The sequence below is a fragment of the Gigantopelta aegis genome, chromosome 13, assembly GCF_016097555.1.
Source record: "Gigantopelta aegis isolate Gae_Host chromosome 13, Gae_host_genome, whole genome shotgun sequence".
NCBI lineage: Eukaryota > Metazoa > Mollusca > Gastropoda > Neomphalida > Peltospiridae > Gigantopelta > Gigantopelta aegis.
Genome location: NC_054711.1, coordinates 20492095 through 20514750, shown reverse-complemented (window position 1 = coordinate 20514750; position 22656 = coordinate 20492095). Strand labels below are relative to the sequence as shown.

The 22656-nt window shown below is 39.8% G+C and overlaps 2 protein-coding genes across 3 annotated transcripts in view; both read right to left on the bottom strand.

Moving 5' to 3' along the window:
* LOC121387029 (ras-related protein Rab-5A-like) overlaps window positions 1–11310 on the bottom strand; it is an 11575-nt gene extending 265 nt beyond the window's left edge. Inside the window, exons 1-6 of one of the 2 annotated variants that reach the window (XM_041518035.1) lie at window positions 11083–11310; window positions 8331–8483; window positions 5047–5198; window positions 3974–4099; window positions 2073–2166; window positions 1–538 (exon numbers count right to left, since the gene is read on the bottom strand). The exon at window positions 1–538 is cut by the window's left edge and continues 265 nt beyond it. In XM_041518035.1, coding sequence (XP_041373969.1) covers window positions 411–538; window positions 2073–2166; window positions 3974–4099; window positions 5047–5198; window positions 8331–8475 — 645 coding nt within the window. In that variant the 5' untranslated portion in view covers window positions 8476–8483; window positions 11083–11310 and the 3' untranslated portion in view covers window positions 1–410. The remainder of the gene's footprint in view (window positions 539–2072; window positions 2167–3973; window positions 4100–5046; window positions 5199–8330; window positions 8484–11082) is intronic. The other variant, XM_041518036.1, reaches the window with a different exon arrangement.
* A 2588-nt stretch (window positions 11311–13898) lies between these two features.
* LOC121387204 (ras-related protein Rab-5A-like) lies at window positions 13899–21872 on the bottom strand (the record flags this gene model as incomplete). Its single annotated transcript, XM_041518230.1, has 4 exons — window positions 13899–14350; window positions 18198–18291; window positions 20530–20655; window positions 21693–21872. Coding segments are annotated over 4 exons (528 nt in total), but the record flags the coding sequence as incomplete, so codon positions are not given.
* Between the last annotated feature and the right edge of the window lie 784 nt (window positions 21873–22656).

Sequence of the window (22656 nt, the reverse complement as noted above, 5' to 3'; positions counted from 1 at the left end):
TTTTACTATCATTTTATTGTTAAAAACGTCCGCCAAACTGAACCAAGTTACTGTTCTCCAAGATTTATAAATACCTAGCCATAAATCAAATATATACCAAAAAATCAATGAAACGTGGTATAGAACGAACACGTAACGGGCTGGACAAACTGTTTTAGAGGAAGATCCAGGGGCGGGGTGGGGATTTGGTGGTGGTGGTGGTGGTGGGGGGGGGCAACCACGAGACCCGACCCTCCTAAATACAATCAAGTGCCTGTTTTCCTTCTTAAAATTTCATTGGATTGAGCTTTTCACAGGTTGGGACGTTTTTGTCAGTTCACTAACGTCTTCTCAAACTATTTTCTTGATCAGCTCTTGTAGTCTATTTTGTTGGCGCATTTAGCAAGTGTGAGAATCCCTCTTTAATGCGGTCAAAATTCTGCACAGCATTTCTTGCGCTCCTTGACCTGATGGTCCTCATTGTCGGAGTCGTCGAGATGAATCGTCGAAGATCGGAGGACTCCGTGAGATCGGGTCGCCGTATCACTGAGAGAATCCGCTGTTGAAAAAAGAAACAGAAACAGAGATGGTGTGTATTGTGTCTACACGCAGCTCGCCTCACTGTCTTCGAGGACTAGAACGTACGATTAAAAGTCAAAGTTTAATTTGTTTAACGACACCACTAGAGCACAATGATTTGTACTAATCATCAGCTATTGGATACCAAATATTTGGTAATTTGTTTTTTACATAATGTCTTAGAGACGAAACCTGCAACATTGTTTATATTAGCAGCAAGGACTATTTTATTATGCACTATCCCACATACAGGATAACACATACCACGGCATTTGTTATACCAGTCGTGGTACACTGGCTGGAACGATAAACAGCCCAACTTCAAAGAGTTTACAACATATTTTTCTATATCAACAAAGAAAAACAAAATGGCCACTAGAGATTGTGCCACCCCCACCCCCCGACACACACACCATTTATCGTTCCTACGGACCTGTTAGGTACGTATAATACATGACTCGACACATGATACATACCATGATAACAATGACGTGTCCCACTGATGTATAGTAGTTGACACGACAAACAGTATTATGTATTTAGGGACGAGACGAAGTTGTATTAGAATTGTATATATATATCAGTTTCTTTGTAAATGGGTGTTAAGTGCGTCGTTAGATAAATCATTTCCTTTCTTTGTCAATGTATAATTCACGACACGAGAAACGATACATACATTTATAGTTCTAACCGTTGTAGTTCGAGACTCGACAACTGGCTAATATCTTCAGAAAACTTCCTCAATCCAAAGGGACGGGACGTAGCCCAGTGGAAAGCGTTCGCTTGATGCGCGGTCGGTTTGGGATCGATCCACGTCGGTGGGTCCATGGGGCTATTTCTCGCTCAAGCCAGTGCACCACGACTGGTATATAAAAGACCGTGGTATGTGTTATCCTGTCTGTGGGATGGTGCATATAAAAGATTCCTTGCTGCTAATCGAAAAGAGTAGTCCATGAAGTGGCGACAGAGGGTTTCCTCTATCAATGTATGTGTGGTCCTTAATCATACGTCTGACGCCCTATAACCGTAAATAATAAAACAAATTTTAGTGCGTCGTTAAATAAAACATATCCTTCCTTACTGAAAGAAAGAAAGAAGTGTTTTATTTAACGACGCACTTAACACATTTTATTTACGGTTATATGGCGTCAGACATATGGTTAAGAACCACACAGATTTTGAGAGGAAACCCGCTGTCGCCACTACATGGGCTACTCTTCCGATTAGCAGCAAGGAATCTTTTATTTGCGCTTCCCACAGGCAGGATAGCACAAACCATGGCCTTTGTTGAACCAGTTATGGATCACTGGTCGGTGCAAGTGGTTTACACCTACCCATTGAGCCTTGCGGAGCACTCACTCAGGGTTTGGAGTCGGTATCTGGATTAAAAATCCCATGCCTCGACTGGGATCCGAACCCAGTACCTACCAGCCTGTAGACCGATGGCCTGCCACGACGCCACCGAGGCCGGTTCCTTCCTTACTGAATGCAATTACCTAACCCGTCTTACTTACCGATATCATAAAACAGTTTTTCGACATTAGCTCCAGTTTTGGCGGAAGTTTCTGTGAACAGACAGCGGTACTTCTGCGCGAAATGCTCAGCTCTCTAAAATAAATGAATGAATGAATGAATGAGTGAATTAAAGGATGAATGAACGAATGAATGAATGAATGAATGAACGGATGAATGAATGAATGAATGAATGAACGGATGAATGAACGGATGAATGAACAAACGAACCGATCAATGAATGAACCAACGAAAGAACCAACGAAGGAATGAATGAATGAATGAACGAGTTAAAGAGTTATTGTCGCACATATTCCATCAAGTAAAATCATGACTCATAGACCGTTTGCGTCAAAATGGAACGGATTAATTGACATATAACTCTGTAATTAATGAAGTTAATATTCATATCAAACATATTATTACGAATGAAACCCATACCAACTGAAATAGAATTTTAAAAACAATAATCAGTGTATACAATAATAATAAAAATAGAGTGTGTTTTTTTGGTGGTTTTTTGTATGTCTGTGACAAATTAAAGGGACATTCCTGAGTTTGCTGCATTGTAAAATGTTTCCGACTAATAAAATATTTCTACGATTAAACTTACGTATTAAATATATTTTCTTGTATAGAATATCAGTGTCTGTATATTCAATGTGTTTCTGGTCGTCTTAATATTTGTAAGAAGACCAAACGTGATTCTGTCTTCAAATAATTTCGTATGTACGAAAACAATATTTTAGGAAATAAAATGACATTTACGCTAGTTCAAATGTTAGAATGATCAGAAACACGTTTAATATACAGACACTAATATGTTATGCAGGGAAATATATTTGGTGTGTAATTACAATCGTTTAAAAAAACATCTGTTGGGCGATAACATCTGAAACATTGCAACAAACTCAGGAATGTCCATTTAATACCATCAAGTTGCATACATTAAACCTTATTTGTTGACGCAGGTATTAAGACAACTGATGGAACAGCCATGGTAAAGCAATCGCATTTTTACGTTTAGTATCCGTGTGCTGCATCTTCGATTATTTCAGTAACAATACAGCTTTAGCTGCATTCCTTGGCTGTTTTAGCATATTGGCTTCATCCCGGCACGAAAAATGAGATTTAATCTATGTAATTTGATGGTAATCTCTTAAGAAACTGTAAAATAAGATGTACCTGTCTATTAACTTGTTGCAGATGCGTCAAATCTAACTTATTATAATCATCAGATGAATTGGTCTATCGACTTGTCAAAGATGTGTCAAAAGTAACTCATTGTAAGGTAAGATGTATTGGTATCTTCATTTATCGCAAATGCATTAAATCTACCGGGTATCTGATCATAAAGTAAGATATATTGGTCTATCCATATGTGTCAAATCTAAAATACTGTACATTTTAAATAAGACGTACGTTTTTAACAAAATGTCGCATATGCGTCAAATGTAACTCACTGTAAAGTATAATGTACTTGGTCTATCCGTTGTCTCAATTGCGTCAAATCTAACTAAACTGTAAAGTGAGATGTACTGTATAACCACTTGTCACAAATGCGTCAAATCTAACTTACTGTAAAGTGAGATGTACTGTATAACCACTTATCGCAATTACGTCTAATCTAACTTATTGTAAAGTGAGATGTATTGGTCTCTCCATTTGTCACAGATGCGTTAAATTTAACTGACTGTAATTTAAGATGTATTGGTCTATTCACTTGTCACATATGCGTCAAATATAATTTACTGCACATGTTAAAGAAGATGTACCTGTTTATCAACTTGACGAAGACGCGTCAAATCTAATTTATTGCACATGTTAAAGAAGATGTACCTGTTTATCAACTTGACGAAGATGCGTCAAATCTAATTTACTGGACATGTTAAAGAAAATGTACCTGTTTATCAACTTGACGAAGATGCGTCAAATCTAACTTACTACCCACGATGGCGACTTGTAGATTTTCTGGTCCGTCTTTCTGGAGTTTGGGCATCCAAATATTTTTCACATTTTTGAACGAATTCTGTAATATAAAGTGTTTCCCTATTATATATATATATATATATATATATATATATATATATATATATATATATATATAAATATATATATATTATATATATATATATAAAATGTATGTATTAAGGCGTTATAAGTTTATTATAAAATGTATATAGTTTGCATGCAGACGTATACATGTATGCATGCTAAATGTTGTTTGTATAATATTACAGCTGATAAGTAAAATTATATTTTAACTGTATTTTGACTGTATTAATAAACATCAATTTATCTTTTAGTCCGTCTCTTATCCCCCTTCTTCTATCTGTCTGTCTGACTGTTTCTCTCGATATGAAATTGTTTTGTCTGTCTGTCCGTCCGTCTCTGTCTGTCTGTCCCCGTCTCTGTCTGTCCCGTCTCTGTCTGTCTCTGTATCTCTGTCTCTGTATGCCTGTCTCTGTCTGTCTGTATGTCTGTCTCTCTGTCTGTCTCTGTATGTCTGTCTGTCTGTCTCTGTAGGTCTGTTTCTCTATTTGTCTCCGCCTGTCTTTCTTTCTTTGTCTCTCTCTCTCTCTCTCTCTCTCTCTCCTCTCTCTCTCTCTCTCTCTCTCTCTCTATATCTGTCTGTCTGTCTCTCTTTGTCTCTGTCTGTCCATCTCTCTCTCTCATCGTATCTTTCTGTCTCTCGCTCGCACTCTGTCTCTTTCTCTCTCAGTCTCTGTCTGTCTGTCTGTCTCTCTCTCTGTCTCTCTCTCTCTCTGTCTGTCTGTCTGTCTCTCTCTCTCTCTCTCTCTCTCTCTCTCTCTCTCTCTCTCTCTCTCTCTCTCTCTCTCTCTCTCTCTCTCTCTCCACATCTAAATCATTTTATTACAGCATATATGTACAACAACTTATAGAGAGCCTTTTGCCATTACGTTTGTTACCGACACTTCACTTGTCAGACAACGATAGAAGAGTTATTTCCCTTACTTCGTCGGTAATATCGTAGAGGACAATGGCTGCCCTGGCGTCTCTCAGATACATGGGGATCAAGCTGTGGAATCGCTCCTGGCCCGCAGTGTCCCAGATATGAAAGATGATGGTTTTATCTGACATTTCCACCGCCTTGGCCAGAAAACTCGCTGTTGAGTACACAACAATATTTAGAAAATGTAATCATCGGGCGGGGGTGGGGGGTGGGGGTGCTTGAGGCTACTCTTTAATTTTTTAATTAGGGCAAACATCAGTCTGCCTCCCCCCACCCCCCGGGCCCTCTCCCTGTCAAAATACTCCGTACGCGTATGGTAATAATTTGGAAACTGACGTCAGTTTGTCCGTCGTAGAAACACATTTCTTATACTAGTAAAACCCAAGGGCGTAGAGTTGATATGAATCGAGGAAATGAGGTTTCGAATATAAACCTAGCAGACCCATCTGTCTACATTTTTACCTGGATATTGCCCTGAGGGGTTCGACCGCGCCCTCCCCAGCACCGGATTTTACTTGCCATTCAGGCGAGTCATGTCTGTACGCTGACCTGCCGTGCAGTTTTTGAGTTGCCCGAAATATTTTTTTTTTTTTAAAGGGACAGACCTTAGTTTTTAAACAGTAAGACCTATTTTTCACCTAGACTGTAGTTTGTAAACACTAAGACCTATGTTTCACCTAGACCCTAGTTTTTAAACACTAAGACCTATTTTTCAACTAGACTCTAGTTTCAATCCGTATAAATGGACAAAAGTTTCGTTAATTTACAAACTTGTAACAAATTTGGATACAACATAGTGAAACAAGAGTCTGTGACGTAGAAATGCCCTTAAAAATAAACTAAAACGCGACACCATAACCGTTACTGCTCAGACGCACATGCGTTTTTATAAATATGTGTTTATAAATTTTGTGGTATTAGAAACACCAGAAAATGGATAATCTAACAATAAAATATAAGTAATGTTTCATTTCAGTGATCATAAACTGCTCTAATTGTGAGAAATATGCCTCAGTATTTACAAACTAGGGTCTCTCCCTTTAAAAGTATTTTACTTGTCACAAGATGGACAAACGCAACTTCTAAAGTACAAGGAAATACTTTATGTAATGACGCACTCAACACTTTTTATTTACAGTTATATTTGCGTCGGACATATGGTTAAGGACCACACACATATACTGAGAGAGGAAACCCGCTGTCGCCACTTCATGGGCTACTATTTTCGATTAGTAGCAAGGGATCTTTTATATGCACCATCACATAGACAGGATAATACACACCAAGGCCTTTGTTACACCAGATGTGGAGCACTCGTTGAAACGAGAAATAGTCCAATGGATCCACCGATGGGGGTCGATCCTAGACCGAATGCGCATCAAGCGAACGCTTCACCACTGGGCTATATCCGGCCCCTTGTAAAGTGCATGTGTTTCAATGTTTATAAAGAGCTAGTTGTTATCAAATAGCTAGGGGTTTTTTTCTATTACTATTTCTATTGTTCACCCTTGAAATGAGCACTATATTGTCTGTTATGTAGCAAAGTTTCCCGCGTGAGCGTCACGAATATCAGCCATAAAAATTATCAGTCACCGGTTTCGGTAGCTGAAACATTTAGTGGGTTAGATTACAGCCAAAACAAAACTGTTCAGTGTTTTATCAAAACATATTTGTTTTATGTTTGCTGTTGTGCTTATTTATAAAAATGCTTATACATAATTTAAAGATAATTGCTAAATGGTGTCCTCGACAACCAGTGCTAACAGATAATATTTTTGGATCATATATATATATATATATAAATATATATATATACACATACACATACACATACACATACACATACACATACACATATATATATATATATATATATATATACATAATAAAAAGGGTGGAAATATATTACACTGTGACGTATAGTTAACCTGACAATCATGTGTCTGTGACGCGTAAATTCGCTACAAGTGCAACGACTGTAAATAAAGTTTAGTCGGTATGTTTTGACGATATGTAAGAAATAAAATACAACATTCGTGTCCGTTAGATACCATTGCTCTTACAACTCGTTGTTTAAAAACGTATCCGTTAGATACCGTTTAAAAACGTATGAAACTCGCTTTTGCTCGTTAGATACATTTTAAAACAACTCGCTGTGAGATAAATAGTATCACACGGCCACTCATGTATTATTCTCTGTTTACCTTTAATAAATATTTTTTATATAAAAGTTTTTGGGGTTTTTAAAGTTATGTACACACGAAAACAAACACCAGCTCCAACACGTTTACATTACATCCATAATTTTAACTGGAGGACCCACTGGGCTATTCCTCGTTCCAGCCAGTGCTCCACAACTGGTGTAACAAAGGCCGTGGTATGTACTACTGTCTGTGGAATGGTGCAAATAAAGATCCCTTGGTGTTAATCGAAACAGAGTAGCCCGTGAAGTTGTGACAGCGGGTTTCCTCTCTCAATATGTGTGTTGTCCTTAACCATATGTCAGACGCCATATAACCGAAAATAAAATGTATCGACTGCGTCATTAAATAAAACATTTCCTTCCTTCATTCCTAAACTGGAAGAACAACTACGGTTAACATTTCCCAACACAATCGATTTATGGATATTTAATACTTTTTTTTTATAATCAGTGGTGTCAAACGATCAATTTTCGATTAGAAACACTTGGTATTGTAGATCAAATTTCAATCACTATTAACGTCGTAATAACTCCATAAAGTATATTAGATTTGATGTTGGATTGAATGCCAGTAATGTGAGGCTGAATGTCAGAAAGAATAAAAAAGGGAGAACCCCAGGAAGCCCCCCCCCCCAAAAAAAAAAAAAAAAAAAAAAAAAAAAAAAAAAAAAAAAAAAAAAAAAAAAAAAAAAAAAAAAAAAAAAAAAAAAAAATCGCAAACAAAATAACAACAACAAAAACAAAACAGAAAAATTTAGAAAAACACCAACCCCTCCCCTCCACCCCCCCCCCGAACCCCAGCCCCCCCCCCCAACAAAAAACCCCACCCAAAACCCCAAACGAAAACAAACATAAAAACACTAAAAAACCTAAACAAAACAAGCAACTTCTCACCCCACCAAAACCCCCACAAAACAACAACAACCAAACAACCAACAAAAAACCAGGAAGAAACGCTGTTCTCTGATCGAAACGAGAACTGCCCCTATTGCTTCTGAGTTATAGGCACCAACACCCGACAGTTATCGTTTGACGAAATCGCACAGATGTGTGCCGGGCTTTAGACATAAAACATGAACATACCACCAATGGTGCTCCCGTGATTTTCGTCGAATGCACTTCTGGCAAATCTGACAGCGAGGCTGGTCTTTCCCACGTCCATGTTGCCAACAAGAACGAGTTTAATCTTCTCCACTACCTTACGTTTCTGTTCGTGACGTTCAGCCATAGCTCAACCTGGGGGGAAAACAGAAGGAAGGAAATGTTCTATTTTACGACGCACTCAACAAATTATATTTACTGTTATATGGCGTCATACATATCCTTAAGGACCACACAGATATTGTGACGGGAAACCCGCTGTCGCCACTTCATGGGCTACTCTTTTCGATTAGCAGCAAGGGATCTTGTATATGCACCATCCAACAGACAAGATGACACGTACCACGGCCTTTGATGTACCAGTCGTGGTGCACTGGCTGGAACGAGAAATAGCCCAAGGGCCCACCGATGGAGATCGATCCCAGACCGACCGATCAAGCGAGCGCTGTACCAATGAGTTAGGTCCCCCTCTAGGGAAAAAACAAGCAGACAAAAAGCTCCTTATATAATGAGAACTTGTTGTGGGGATCGATCCCAGCCCGACCGCGCATGAAGCGAGCATTTTACCACTGAGCTACGTCCGGCTGTAGGAAAAAAGAAGAAGACCAAAAGCTCCTTATATAAAGAGCACTTGCTGACCCAAGTCGTAGAAAACACGAAAGGTTGTATCGGTCTCCATATCAGCTTACTTCTGCGTTACGTCTTGCTTTGTAATCAATTAAACATTCTATATTCGTTAGTCTGTCATACCCTTTTCTTTAATGAAGTTGCAAGTGCAATATTTCGCTATTTAAAACACATTTTTTTTTTACATCATATTAAAACAACAATAACAAAAAAACCCACACACAAACAATAAAGACACACCCCCTTTCCTAAAAAAACAAATCGCCAACAAAACCGTGCGTAATTTACACATAGTGACACACACACACATGCACACACATACACGCACACACATGCACGCACGCACACATCCATACGTACATACGTGTGTACGTGCGTGTGTGTGCGTGCGTGCGTGCGTGCGTGCGTGCGTGTGTGTGTGCGTGCGTGTGTGTGTGTGTGCGTGTGTGTGTGTGTGTGTATTTGCAAGAAGATAAAAAGATCAAACCGCCTTATATATGATAACATTATTACATGCAAGATAACATTTAGTGAAAGCAACCAAAATCATAGTAAATCGTTAATAGGCGTTTTCCTGTTGCGAATGTGACGTCACTTTGCTGTTTTCTGATCTACTGGAAAAACACCGTACATGTAAATATTACACACAAGTTTCGATTTCCTGGCACAAATAATCTTCGGGAAATGTTTAAATATCTTCACGTCACACCAAGTAAAACACATTAAAACATTTCAACATAAACTGTAAGATGGTTCGGTCTGGGGGAGGGGACATTGAGGGTGGGTAAATGGGGACTTGCCCCACCTTTTTTTATTTTTTATTATTATTATTTTATTTTTTTAGCAGCATCTTGTATATCGACCTGCCTTACAATCATTCCTAACACGACTTGCTAGGGTGGGGTTTCCTTGTCCCACCCCCACACATGATATAAAGCCTTTGTTGCTAATAGTTATTCTACTACTATGTACCAAGGAAGGCAGTGGCGGATCCAGAAAATCAATGGGGGGGGGGGGGGGGAATAACATGAGGCGGAATGCCAAAGGAACTTTTGGGGAGGTTTGGAGGGGGATCGTAAATTTTTAATTTTTTTTAATAAAATTATAACTGTCTCAAAATGTAGGGGGGAAGGGCCCCCTAGATCCGCCTCAGGGAGGATCCATGGGTGTGGACAAGTTCTACCCTAAATTTCCGCCCCTTTTGGAATAATTTGTTTACAATTTTCATCGCCCTTTTCAATGAGTTTTTTCCATGAACCATTTTGCACTTAGTCCCCTCCCTAAAATATATGCTGGGTCCGTCCTTGGCAACCATAGCCTTTACTACTACTATTACTAAATACTACTACTTCTATATTTACTACAACTACATCTACTATACTTATTTATTACTACTATATTTACTACAACTACTTCTACTATACTTAGTTATTACTACTATATTTACTACAACTCCTTCCACTATACCTATTTATTACTACTATATTTACTACAAATACTTCCACTATACCTATTTATTACTACTATATTTACTACAACTCCTTCCACTATACATATTTATTACTACTATATTTGCTACAATACTGCCCCCCCCCCCCCCCCCCCCCCCCCCTAGATCCGCCTCTGATAAGGGGAAGGCTGGAGGTGACTCGAGCTATACTACTACTGCCACTGCCAAGAATACCTTTTTGTTTCCATGCTCTTATCCCTACTACTACTTGTGCTAATATTGACTACATGCCCTTATGAACAGTATCTGGAGAGAGGCATACTCTCTAGCCATGGGGTCAAAACCTCTAGACTCTAGCGAGAGGAACAAACCATGTTTCGTTAATATTTATTTACATAGTGTTGAACAAAACCCCCATAAATTTTCGTCGTCGAGTGCTAGGCGGGAGGGGGGGGGGGGAGCACCCCCTCGTTGTCTCCAGTTTCTACGGCACTGTACTACAGTAACTAACACTAGTAGTAGTAGTACCACTATTACTAAATTATATAAAACCTCGTTATTCGGCGAAAAAAACCCATGTACATGGATGACCTAATGAGATATCGCCTAAAGGATAAGCTCAGTCATCTGCCATAAATACTCGCATAAAGGACAAACCTTCACCGATTAAACTTCCGTTATTTCGTTTTCTGTTTGGTGTCTGTTGGTAACAGAACTTCAGCTTTAGTTGTAATAGTCAGTCAGTCAGTAACCCTGTTCGTCCATCTTGTTTAATATCCTCTAGTTAATCAAAGTAGGTGTTATCATTTGAAAGAAATACACACACAGTAAGCCTAAGGAAACGAATGTAAACAAGTCCCGCAGTTTCGATATGAGTCATTGACAGTTTCGGAAGAATGCCCCAGTTTAGTGCACCGGGACAAGTCAACCCGAGTGACACAATGACAGAACCGGTTTCAACTCTATACTTCTCGCCACAAGAAACGCAACACTCGTGGTAAAGAAAGAAAGAAATGTTTTATTTAACGACGCACTCAACACATTGTATTTACGGTTATATGGCGTCGGACATATGGTTAAGGACCACACAGATATTGGGGGATGAAACCCGCTGTCGCCACTTCATGGTTTAGCAGCAAAGGATCTTTTATAAAGTAAAGTTTGTTTTATTTAACGACACCACTAGAGCACATTGATTTTTTATCTTGTCATCGGCTATTGGACGTCAAACATATGGTCATTCTGACACTGTTTTTTTTAGAGGAAACCCGCTGTCGCCACATAGGATACTCTTTTACGACAGACGGCAAGGGATATTTTATTTGCGCTTCCCATAGGCAGGATAGAACAAACCATGGCCTTTGTTGAACCAGTCATGGATCACTGATCGGTACAAGTGATTTACACCTACCCATTAAGCCTTGCGGAGCACTCACTCAGGGTTTGGAGTCGGTATCTGGATTAAAAATCCCATGCCTCGACTGGGATCCGAACGCAGTACCTACTAGCCTGTAGACCGATGCATCATCCCATAGGCAGGATAGCACATACCACGGCCTTTGCTGTACCAGTCGTGGTGCACTGGCTGGAGCGAGAAATAGCCCAATGGGCCCACTGACGGGGATCGATCCCAAACTGACCGCGTATCAAGCTACATCTCGCCCCTGGTGTGCATGGGAGACGTAGGAGATAAACTGCATCTCTATATATTTAAATTCTAGCCAGTGCCAGTGCACCACGATTGGCACATCAAAGGCCGTGGTATGTGCTAACCTGTCTGTGAGATGATGCAGATAAAACATCCCTTGCCAGGGACGTATCTATTATTTGTGTGTGTGTGGGGGGGTGGGGGTGGGGTGTATACATTTTCGGAACGAACGAGCATGGAAGGCGCAAGACACTATAGTGGCTCTGGGCCCGTGCTTATAAAACGTTTAGGGTCCTGACTCAGTGTCTTAGTGTCTCAGACTCTATTAGAGTCTCGAGTCTAGACTCTAACAGTTTTATAAGCACCATACTTGGTGTATATTTTGAAGCCATTTCAGGAAGGTTATATACTCTACACGTCACTATCAATAACCAGTAATTTGTTGTTGTTTTATTTTTGTTTGTTTGTTGTTGCTGTTGTTTTTTCCAGGGGGGTAACTGCCCTCCCCACGTCCCCAAGACAAACAGACAACAAAACCCCCACACACGTACCCCAGTAAAAAACTCTCAAACAAAAGTACACAAAAAAACCAACAACAAAAAACCCCAAAACCCCCAACAACAACAGAACAACAACAAACACTTTAATATTCCACTAAACTCTGGTTTCATTTCAGATAAATATTTTCAAGAATAAAATTAGACATATTATATAAGTACAGTTTATGTAAATTAGTATGATCCAGCTTGCATACGTGCACGTAACTGCACGAGCGCTCACACAACGAACACACTCCCTTTGTCTCTGACACACTCACACTCACACCTCTCTCTCTCTCTCTCTCTCTCTCTCTCTCTCTCTCTCTCTCTCTCTCTCTCTCTCTCTCTCTCGTGCGCGCGTTCTCTCTCTCTGTCTCTCTCTCTCTAAAACAAATAACAAAAAAACACATTACAGAACACAACAAAATCTAACACACACCTCTGTCTGTCTCTCTGTCTCTGTCTCTGTCTCTCTCTCTCTCTCTGTCTCTCTCTCTCTAAAACAAATAACAAATAACACATTACAGAACACAATAAAATCTAACACACACCTCTCTGTCTCTCTCTGTCTCTGTCTCTCTCTCTCTGTCTCTGTCTCTCTCTCTCTCTAAAACAAATAACAAAAAACACATTACAGAACACAACAAAATCTAACACACACCTCTCTGTCTCTCTCTCTGACTGTCTGTCTGTCTGTCTGTCTGTCTGTCTCTCTCTCTCTCTCTCTCTCTCTCTCTCTCTCTCTCTCTCTCTCTCTCTCTCTCTCTCTCTCTCTCTCTCTCTCTCTCTCTCTCTCTCAACAAATAGCAACAACAAAAAACACTACAGAACACAACACAATCTAAAATTAGATGTATATGGTTGAATTAAGCGTGTTTGTACAAATATTTCAATATTAAACTAACACAACATTATTTTCTTTAACGACACAGCCAGTTTTTTTGTTTGTTTGTTTCGTTTAACAACACCACTAGAGTATATTCATTTATCAATCATCGGCTCTTGAATATCAAGCATATAGTAATTTTGACATATAGCCTTAGAGATAAAACCTAATACATTTTTCCATTAGTTGTTAGGGTAGCATATAGCACGGTCTGTCTATGATATACCAATCATGGTGCACTGGCTGGAATGAGAAATAGCCCAATTGGCCCACCGACGGGAAGCGACCCCAAACCGACCGAACATCAACCGAGCGCTTTACCACTGGGCTGCGTCTCGCCCCCGACATAGCCAGAGCATATTGATTTATTAATCATCGACTACGGAAAAAGAAAGAAATGTTTTATTTAACGACGCCCTCAACACATTTTATTTACGGTTATATGACATCAGACATATGGTTAAGACCCACACGAGAAATAGCCCAATAGGCACACCAACGGGGATCGATCCTAGTCCGAAAGCGCAGGAGACCCGACCCTCCTAAATACACTCAAGTGACCTTTTTTTTCTTCTCCTTAAAATTTCATTGTTTTGCGCTTTACACAGGTTGGTCCATTTTTCTTAGTTCACTCCGAAAAAATATTTCCTTGATCAGCTCCTGTAGTCTATTTTGTTGGCGCATTTAGCAAGTCATCTACTGTGAGAATCCCTCTTTAATGCTGTCAAAATAATGCACAGCATTTCTTGCGCTCCTTGACCTGCTTGTCCTCATTGTCGGAGTCGTCGAGATGAATCGTTGAAGATCGGAGGACTTCGTGAGATCGGGTCGCCGTATCACTGAGAGAATTCGCTGTTCAAAAAAAGAAACAGAAATAGAGAAAATGTATATTGCGAGACACGACATACAGCTCCGTCTCACCCTGTTCAAGAACTAGAACGTACAATTAAAGTTAAAGGAGGGGACAATTAAGGCATTTGGCCTGATATGCATATTCAACGATATATAATGCACATTATTGCATAATATCAACAAGTTTAATCGTATAGTTAAATAATAAAACGGTTAAATTAGACGCCTATTATATATACTACTCAAAAGAATTTAAGGGTCAGACGATATTTTCGACATTATTTTCTGAATGTCAATTATATTAGCTAGACCATAATGTCACGCATGGTATTGTTTCATTTTGACGAAAGTGGGTCTAAGCAACCCATAAATGAATTAAAACCCACTGTCACTGACACTGTCGACTAGTTCTAATGTCGAAAACATGCATACATTTGCACGTAAATTAGGGCGAAAGCGAAAGGTCTGCTAAGTGCCCATAACTTGCTTTTTCACAAAGCGCTTCATTTGCACGCTTTGCATGTGTATTCCATGTTCCCAATGCTGAATTTCCGTATAATTGGAGCTTGCGTTCGTGTACGGTGCACACTCCAAATTCGACAATGGTACGACTTCAACTGACTATCGAAGATCGAGGAAGGGCTATTGCTTGGCTTCAGGATGGCAATACGCAAAGAAATGTTGCTCTGAGACTTGGTGTCAGTCAGAGTGTCGTTGGCCGACTGTGGCAATGGTACCAAGCAACGAATTCTGTTCGAAATCGTCCACGTTCGGGAAGACCCAGAAGCACTACAAATAGAGAGGACCGCTACATCACCAATATGGCTCTACGTCAACGCACAACCACTGCACGCCGATTACGTGACAATCTGCGGACTGCGACTGGAACTCGAGTGTCTGATCAAACCATACGCAATCATCTGCGAGCCAATAATCTACGCTGCCGTCGCCAGGCTGTTCGACCACCACTCCTACCACGTCACAGAACGGCCAGACGTCACTGGTGCACGCTTCATCTGCGGTAGCAACGTGTTCAGTGTGGTCGAGTGATGTTCACTGATGAGTCCAGGTTTAGTCTCCAGTTCAACAACGGTCGGGTTCGTGTCTACAGACGTCCTGGGGAGCGCTTCGCTGACGTTAACGTTAGACAACGTCACCGGTTCAGTGGTGGCAGCGTCATGGTGTGGGGCGGCATCTCTATCCACCACAGGACCCTCTCTATGTGGTGGATGGCAATCTGAATGGAATCCGCTATCTGAATGAGATTATCCGGCCGTTGGTTCTTCCAGGTCTTCAGCAGATTGGCGGCGGGGCAGTTCTGCAGGATGACAATGCCAGACCCCACCGCGCCAGGGTGGTAACGGACTTTCTCAGACAATAAGGTATCGCCAGGATGGATTGGCCAGCATATTCTCCTGACTTGGCCCCAATAGAGCACGCCTGGGACGAATTAGGCAGGAGAGTTCGGGATAACCATGCCCCTCCGGCCAACCTTCATGATATGGGTCAACTTCTTATGGCAGAGTGGCAGGCCATTCCCCAAGAGTTCTTCAGACGTCTGATCAACAGCATGAGGCAACGATGTGTCGAGTGTATTCGCGCCAGGGGTGGATTCACACACTATTAAACGAATGTTCTAATGTGTAAAATCCATGTTTGACAACCTTCAACTTTGACAGCATGTCATGTGACTTTCTTGTATACAGTGACGTTTATTTGTGTTTTTTTGTAAATATGGAACAATAAATTAAATTTTTGGTGTAGTTCACATCATCAATCTAATACACTCTGAAACTTATTTGGTTATAAATTTTTGACCGTTAAATTCTTTTGAGTAGTATATATATATATAACGGGCGCAGGCATTTTGAACCATCCTAGTGAATACGCCCTCTTCAGATTTGGTGAGCTGGTGGTTACGTAATACCTAACGTGTCACGCCAGGAATTAGTTCTCGAACTGAAGAAACAAACCATACCTGATTGTTGCGGATGCATCGCAATGTTCTGTAATAATAACCACCCCAGTAAGCCAGCAACAATTATATATTATTTTTCAATACAAAATAAACCATCATTGTCAAAGTGGTGAAATAACTGTATTATGGTGTGTACATAAATTAACCCATGTACTGAAATAATAATCGGAGTGTTTTCTTGGTTAATTGGTCTTTTCTTTCCGTGGTCTGTACCTGTGGTTCCTGATTTGCAGGTGTATATTTAGACGGTCCCCAGACACTGTGTCTAGACACACTAAAAAGACGTGCCTCTTTTATTAAAATCACAGGGTACTGTGTGATAACCGCACGGATACCCCTCAAATCATAATGGACATTACCAGCCGTCCTGCTTTATTAATGTAAGTAATTCTGTAAAACACATCATTAAGTAGACTTTCCCATCAAAAATCACAAAACTGCCAATTACGTCGTCCCAAAGAAAATAAAAGTATCACCTGGGTATCGTGAGTGGTCGTTTTTGCTCGAACGTATCCTACCAATAGGCCTAATAATATGCATTTTTTCTTTGGATTTTGTAAAAAAGAAAAATACTATAACTCCATTTCGTTCTATTTCGCCTTGTCGTAAATTAAAGCGTTTGTTTACACTGTGAATAGAGGAGATGGACGGAGCTGACGTCACTTCGCCCCAAGTTATACCACCGGAAGTCACAAAAACTAAACAAAATGGCTGCCCCCAGTTAGCAGGAATAATAATGTTGTTTATTAACTCTAAAATTACACGTTTTTCATTTGTTAAAGTGTCAGTATGTGTTGGTGGTCCGGGTATGCATCTTTCCAACACATAAGGCTCTTGTTTGAGTTGACCCTACCTTTAAAGTTTACTTTCGTTAACGACACCATTAGAGGATATTGATTTTTATTAATCGTCGGCTATTAGATGCCAAATATTTGATAATTTGTTTTGTACACAATGTCTTAGAAAGGAAACCTGCAACATTTTTGTCATTAGCAGCAATGACCCTTTTATATGCACCATCCCATTGACAGGATAACACACACCACACCTTTGTTATACCAGTCGTGATACACTGGCTAGAAAGAGAAATAGCCCAACTTGAAAGGGTCTACACAATATTTTGTTACCCAATCTATATCAATTATGATAAATAAAAAAAATTGGCCACTAGAGATTGTGCCCCCCCCCCCCCCCCCCCCATTGTATAGTTCCTACGGACCTGCTAGGTAGGTATAATACATGACCCGACACATGGCCCATACTATCATAGCCATGACGTGTTCCATTGATGTATATTAGTTGACACGACAAACAGTATTATGTATTTAGGGACGAGACGAAGTTGTATTAGAATTGTATATATATATATAAGTTTCTTTGTAAATGGGTGTTAAGTGCGTCGTTAAATAAATCATTCCCTTTCTTTGTCAATGTATAATTCACGACACGAGAAACGACACGTACGTTTATAGCCCTAACCTTCGTAGTTCGTGACTCGATCAATAGCTAATATCTTCATAGAACTTCCTGAATCCAAAGTAGCCCGGTGGAAAAGCGTTCGCTTGATGCGCGGTCGGTTTGGGATCGATCCACGTCGGTGGGTCCATGGGGCTATTTCTCGCTCAAGCCAGTGCACCACGACTGGTATATAAAAGGCCGTGGTATGTGTTATCCTGTCTGTGGGATGGTGCATATAAAAGATCCCTTGCTGCTAATCGAAAAGAATAGTCCATGAAGTAGCGACAGCGGGTTTCCTCTATCAATATATGTGTGGTCCTTAATCATATGTCTGATGCCATATAACCGTAAAACCGTATATAAAACATTTCCTTCCTTCCTGAATGCAATGACCTAACCCGTCTTACTTACCGATATCATACAACAGTTTGTCGACGTTAGCTCCAGTTTTGGCGGAAATTTCTGTGAACAGACAGCAGTACTTCTGCGCGAGATGCTCAGCTCTCTGAAATAAATGAATGAATGAGTGAATTAGCGGATTAATGAACGGATGAATGAACGAACCAACCAACCAACGAATGAACCAACGAATGAACCGACGGATGAATGAATGAATGAATGAATGAATGAATGGACGGACGGACGGACGGACGGATAAATGAATGAATGAATTAATTAATAAATTAATATTTAACGACACCCCAACACAAAAGTACACATCGGCTATTGGGTGTTACAAAAAGGAAAGAAAAAAATAAATGTAAAACTCCGATCAGTTAAAGAGTTATTGTCGCACATATTCCATCAAAATGGAACGGATGAATTGACATATAACTCTATAATTAATGAAGTTAATATTCATATCAAACATATTATTACGGATGAAAGCCATACCAACTCAAATAGCATTTTAAAAATAATAATCAGTGTAATCAATAATAATAAAAATAGTGTGTGGTTTGTTTGTTTATTTGTTTTGTTTTGTATTTTGTATGTGTGTGTCCCTTTAATACCATCAAGTTGCATACAGTAAACCTTATTTGTTGACGCAGGTATGAAGACAACTGATGGAACAACCATGGTAAAGTAAGCGCATTTCTACATTTAGTATCCGTGTGCTGCATCTTCGATTATTTCAGTAACAATGCAACTGAAGCTGCAACTCGTGGCTGTTTTAGCATTTTGGCTTCAGCCCGACACGAAAAATGAGATTTAATATATGTATTTTGATGGTAATCTCTTAAGAAACTGTAAAATAAGATGTACCTGTCTATTAACTTGTTGCAGATGCGTCAAATCTAACTTATTACAATCATAAGATGTATTGGTCTATCGACTTGTCTTGTCGCATATGTGTCAAAGCTAACATACTGTACATGTTAAATAAGATGTACCTTTGTCGCATATACGTCAAATGTAACTTACTGTAAAGTAAGATGTACTTAGTCTATCCACTTGTCGCAACTGCGTCAAATCTAACTTACTGTAAAGTGAGATGTATTGTTCTATCCACTTGTCGCAATTGCGTCAAATCTAACTTACTGTAAAGTGAGATGTATTGGTCTATAATGCGACAAATCTAACTTGCTGTAAAGTGAGATGTATTGGTCTATCCATTTGTCGCAATTGTGTCAAATCTAACTTACTGTAAAGTGAGATGTATTGATCCGTCCACTTGTCGCAACTGCGTCAAATCTAACTTACTGTAAAGTGAGATGTATTAGTCTATCCACTTGTCGCAATTGCGTCAAATCTAACTTACTGTAAAGTGAGATGTATTGTTCTATCAACTTGTCGCAATTGCGTCCAATCTAACTTACTGTAAAGTGAGATGTATAGGTCTATCCACTTGTCACATATGCGTCAACTTTAATTTACTGCACATGTTAAAGAAGGTATACCTGTTTATCAACTCGACGAAGACGCGTCAAATCTAGTTTACTGCACATGTTAAAGAAGATGTACCTGTTTATCAACTCGACGAAGACGTGTCAAACATAATTTACTGCACATGTTAAAAAGATGTATCTGTTCACCAACTTGTCGCAGATGCGTCAAATCTAACTTATAATAATAATAAGATGTATTGGTCTATCGACTTGTCAAAGATGTGTCAAATCTAACTTACTGTACATGATAAATAAGATGTACCTTTTTAACAAAATGTCGCATATGCGTCAAATGTAACTTACTGTAAAGTAAGATGTACTTGGTTTATCAACTTGTCGAAGACTCGTCAAATCTAACTTACCACACATGTTAAAGAAGATGTACCTGTTTATCAACTTGACGAAGACTCGTCAAATCTAATTTACTGCACATGTTAAAGAAGATGTACCTGTTTATCAACTGGACGAAGACGCATCAAATCTAATTTACTGCACATGTTAAAGAAGATGTACCTGTTTATCAACTGGACGAAGACGCATCAAATCTAATTTACTGCACATGTTAAAGAAGATGTACCTCTTTATCAGCTTGACGAAAATCTTTATCAGCTTGACGAAGATGCGTCAAATCTAATTTACTGCACATGTTAAAGAAGATGTACCTCTTTATCAGCTTGACGAAAATGCGTCAAATCTAATTTACTGCACATGTTAAAGAAGATGTACCTCTTTATCAGCTTGACGAAAATGCGTCAAATCTAATTTACTGCACATGTTAAAGAAGGTTTACCTCTTTATCAACTTGACGAAGATGCGTCAAATCTAATTTACTGCACATGTTAAAGAAGGTGTACCTGTTTATCAACTTGACGAAGATGCGTCAAATCTAACTTACTGCCCACAATGGCGACTTGTAGATTTTCTGGTCCGTCTTTCTGGAGTTTGGTTATCCAAACATCTTTTACATTTTGGAACGAATTCTGTAATATAAAATGTTTCCCTATTATATATTATTATTATTAGTAGTAGTAGTATTAGTATCAATATTTTTATTATTATTATTATTATTATTATTATTATTATTATTATTAGTATTATTATTGTTATTATTATTATTAGTAGTAGTATTGTTATTATTAATAGTATAAAATGTATATAGTTTGCATGCAGACGTATGCATGTATGCATGCTAAATGTTGTTTGTATAATATTACAGCTGATAAGTAAAATTATATTTAAACTACGACTGTATTAAGAAACATCAATTATCTTTTAGTCCATCTCTTATCCAGCTCCTTCTATCTGTCTGTCTGACTGTGTTTTTCTCGAGATGAAATTGGCTTGTCTGTCTGTCTGTCCGTCTCTGTCTCTCTGCCACCGTCTCTGTCTGCCCTGTCTCTATCTGTCTGTCTCTGTATGTCTGACTATGTATCTCTGTCTGTCTGTTTGTCTCTCTCTGTCTGTCTGTCTGTCTCTGTCTCTATGTTTGTCTGTCTCTCTCTCTCTCTATTTGTCTTTGTCTGTCTCTCTATCTCCGTCTCTTTCTGTCTACCGCTCTGTCTGTGTCTGTCTCTTTCTCTCTCAGTCTCTGTATCTCTCTCTGTCTTTCCCTATGTATTTCTCTCTCTCTCTCTCTCTCTCTCTCTCTCTCTCTCTCTCTCTCTCTCTCTCTCTCTCTCTCTCTCTCTCTGTCATTGTCTCTCTTTCTCCCTCCCCTCCCCTCTCCCTCTCTCCATCCCCCTCTCCTCTCTCTCTCTCTCTCCCTCTCTCCATACCCCTCTCCTCTCTCTCTCTCTCTCTCTCTCTCTCTCTCTCTCTCTCTCTCTCTCTCTCTCTCTCTCTCTCTCTCTCTCTCTCTCTCTCTCTCTCTCTCTCTCTCTCTCTCTATCTCTCTCTCCACATCTAAATCATTTTATTACAGCATATATGTACAACAGCTTATAGAGAGCATTTTGCCATTACGTTTGTTACCGATAATGCGCTTATATGACAACGCTAGAAGAGTTATTTCCCTTACTTCGTTGGTAATGTCGTAGAGGACAATGGCTGCCCTGGCGTCTCTCAGATACATGGGGATCAAGCTGTGGAACCGCTCCTGGCCCGCTGTGTCCCAGATTTGAAACAAGATGGTTTTATCAGAGATATCCACCGCCTTGGCCAGGAAACTCACTGTGGAGTACACAACAATATTTAGAAAATTTAATCATAGGGCGGGGGTGGGGGTGGGGGTGGGGGGATACCCATAAGCCTACTACACCCCTCCCCCCGGGTTTTTTTTTTTTTTTTTTTTTTTTTTTGTCCAATTAGAATTTTTTATTAGAGAGAATAATACATGAGTGGCCGTTAGATAACATTTATGTAACAATGAGTTGTTTTAAAATGTATAGTTTTTAAACGACGAATTGTGAGATAAACGGTATCTAACGGACACGAATGTATACTCTTCAAAAGAAGAAACGCAAAACCACATTGTCGTAACATTTGGAGAATTGATTTAATTATTGAATGGTGAGTCCGATAATTACCAAATGTTGCAGGATTGTTCACAATTCACTCTAGTCCATTGTGAGTAACTGATAGGACACACCACCAAGGTCAAGGTCATCTGGAGTCAATACCGGGTGTGGCCTCCGCGTGTGTTGACAACTGCCTGGCACCGCCTGCCCATTGAAGCAACCAGAGTACGGATGACGTCCCGGGGGATGGTGGCCCACTCGGCCTGCAAGGCTGCTGCCAGCTCGGGCAGGGTCTGGGGCTGTGGTTGTCGCTGTCGGAGGCGTCGGTCCAACTCGTCCCATAGATGCTCAATTGGGTTCAAATCCGGTGATATCGATGGCCAAGGAAGGACATTAATGTTGTTGTTCTGTAGGAAAGCCGTTGTGAGACGTGCTGTGTGAGGCCTGGCGTTGTCATGTTGGAACACTGCGTTGGCGTTGGCCATAACTGGAACGATGTGTGGCCGGAGGATCTGGTCAATGTAG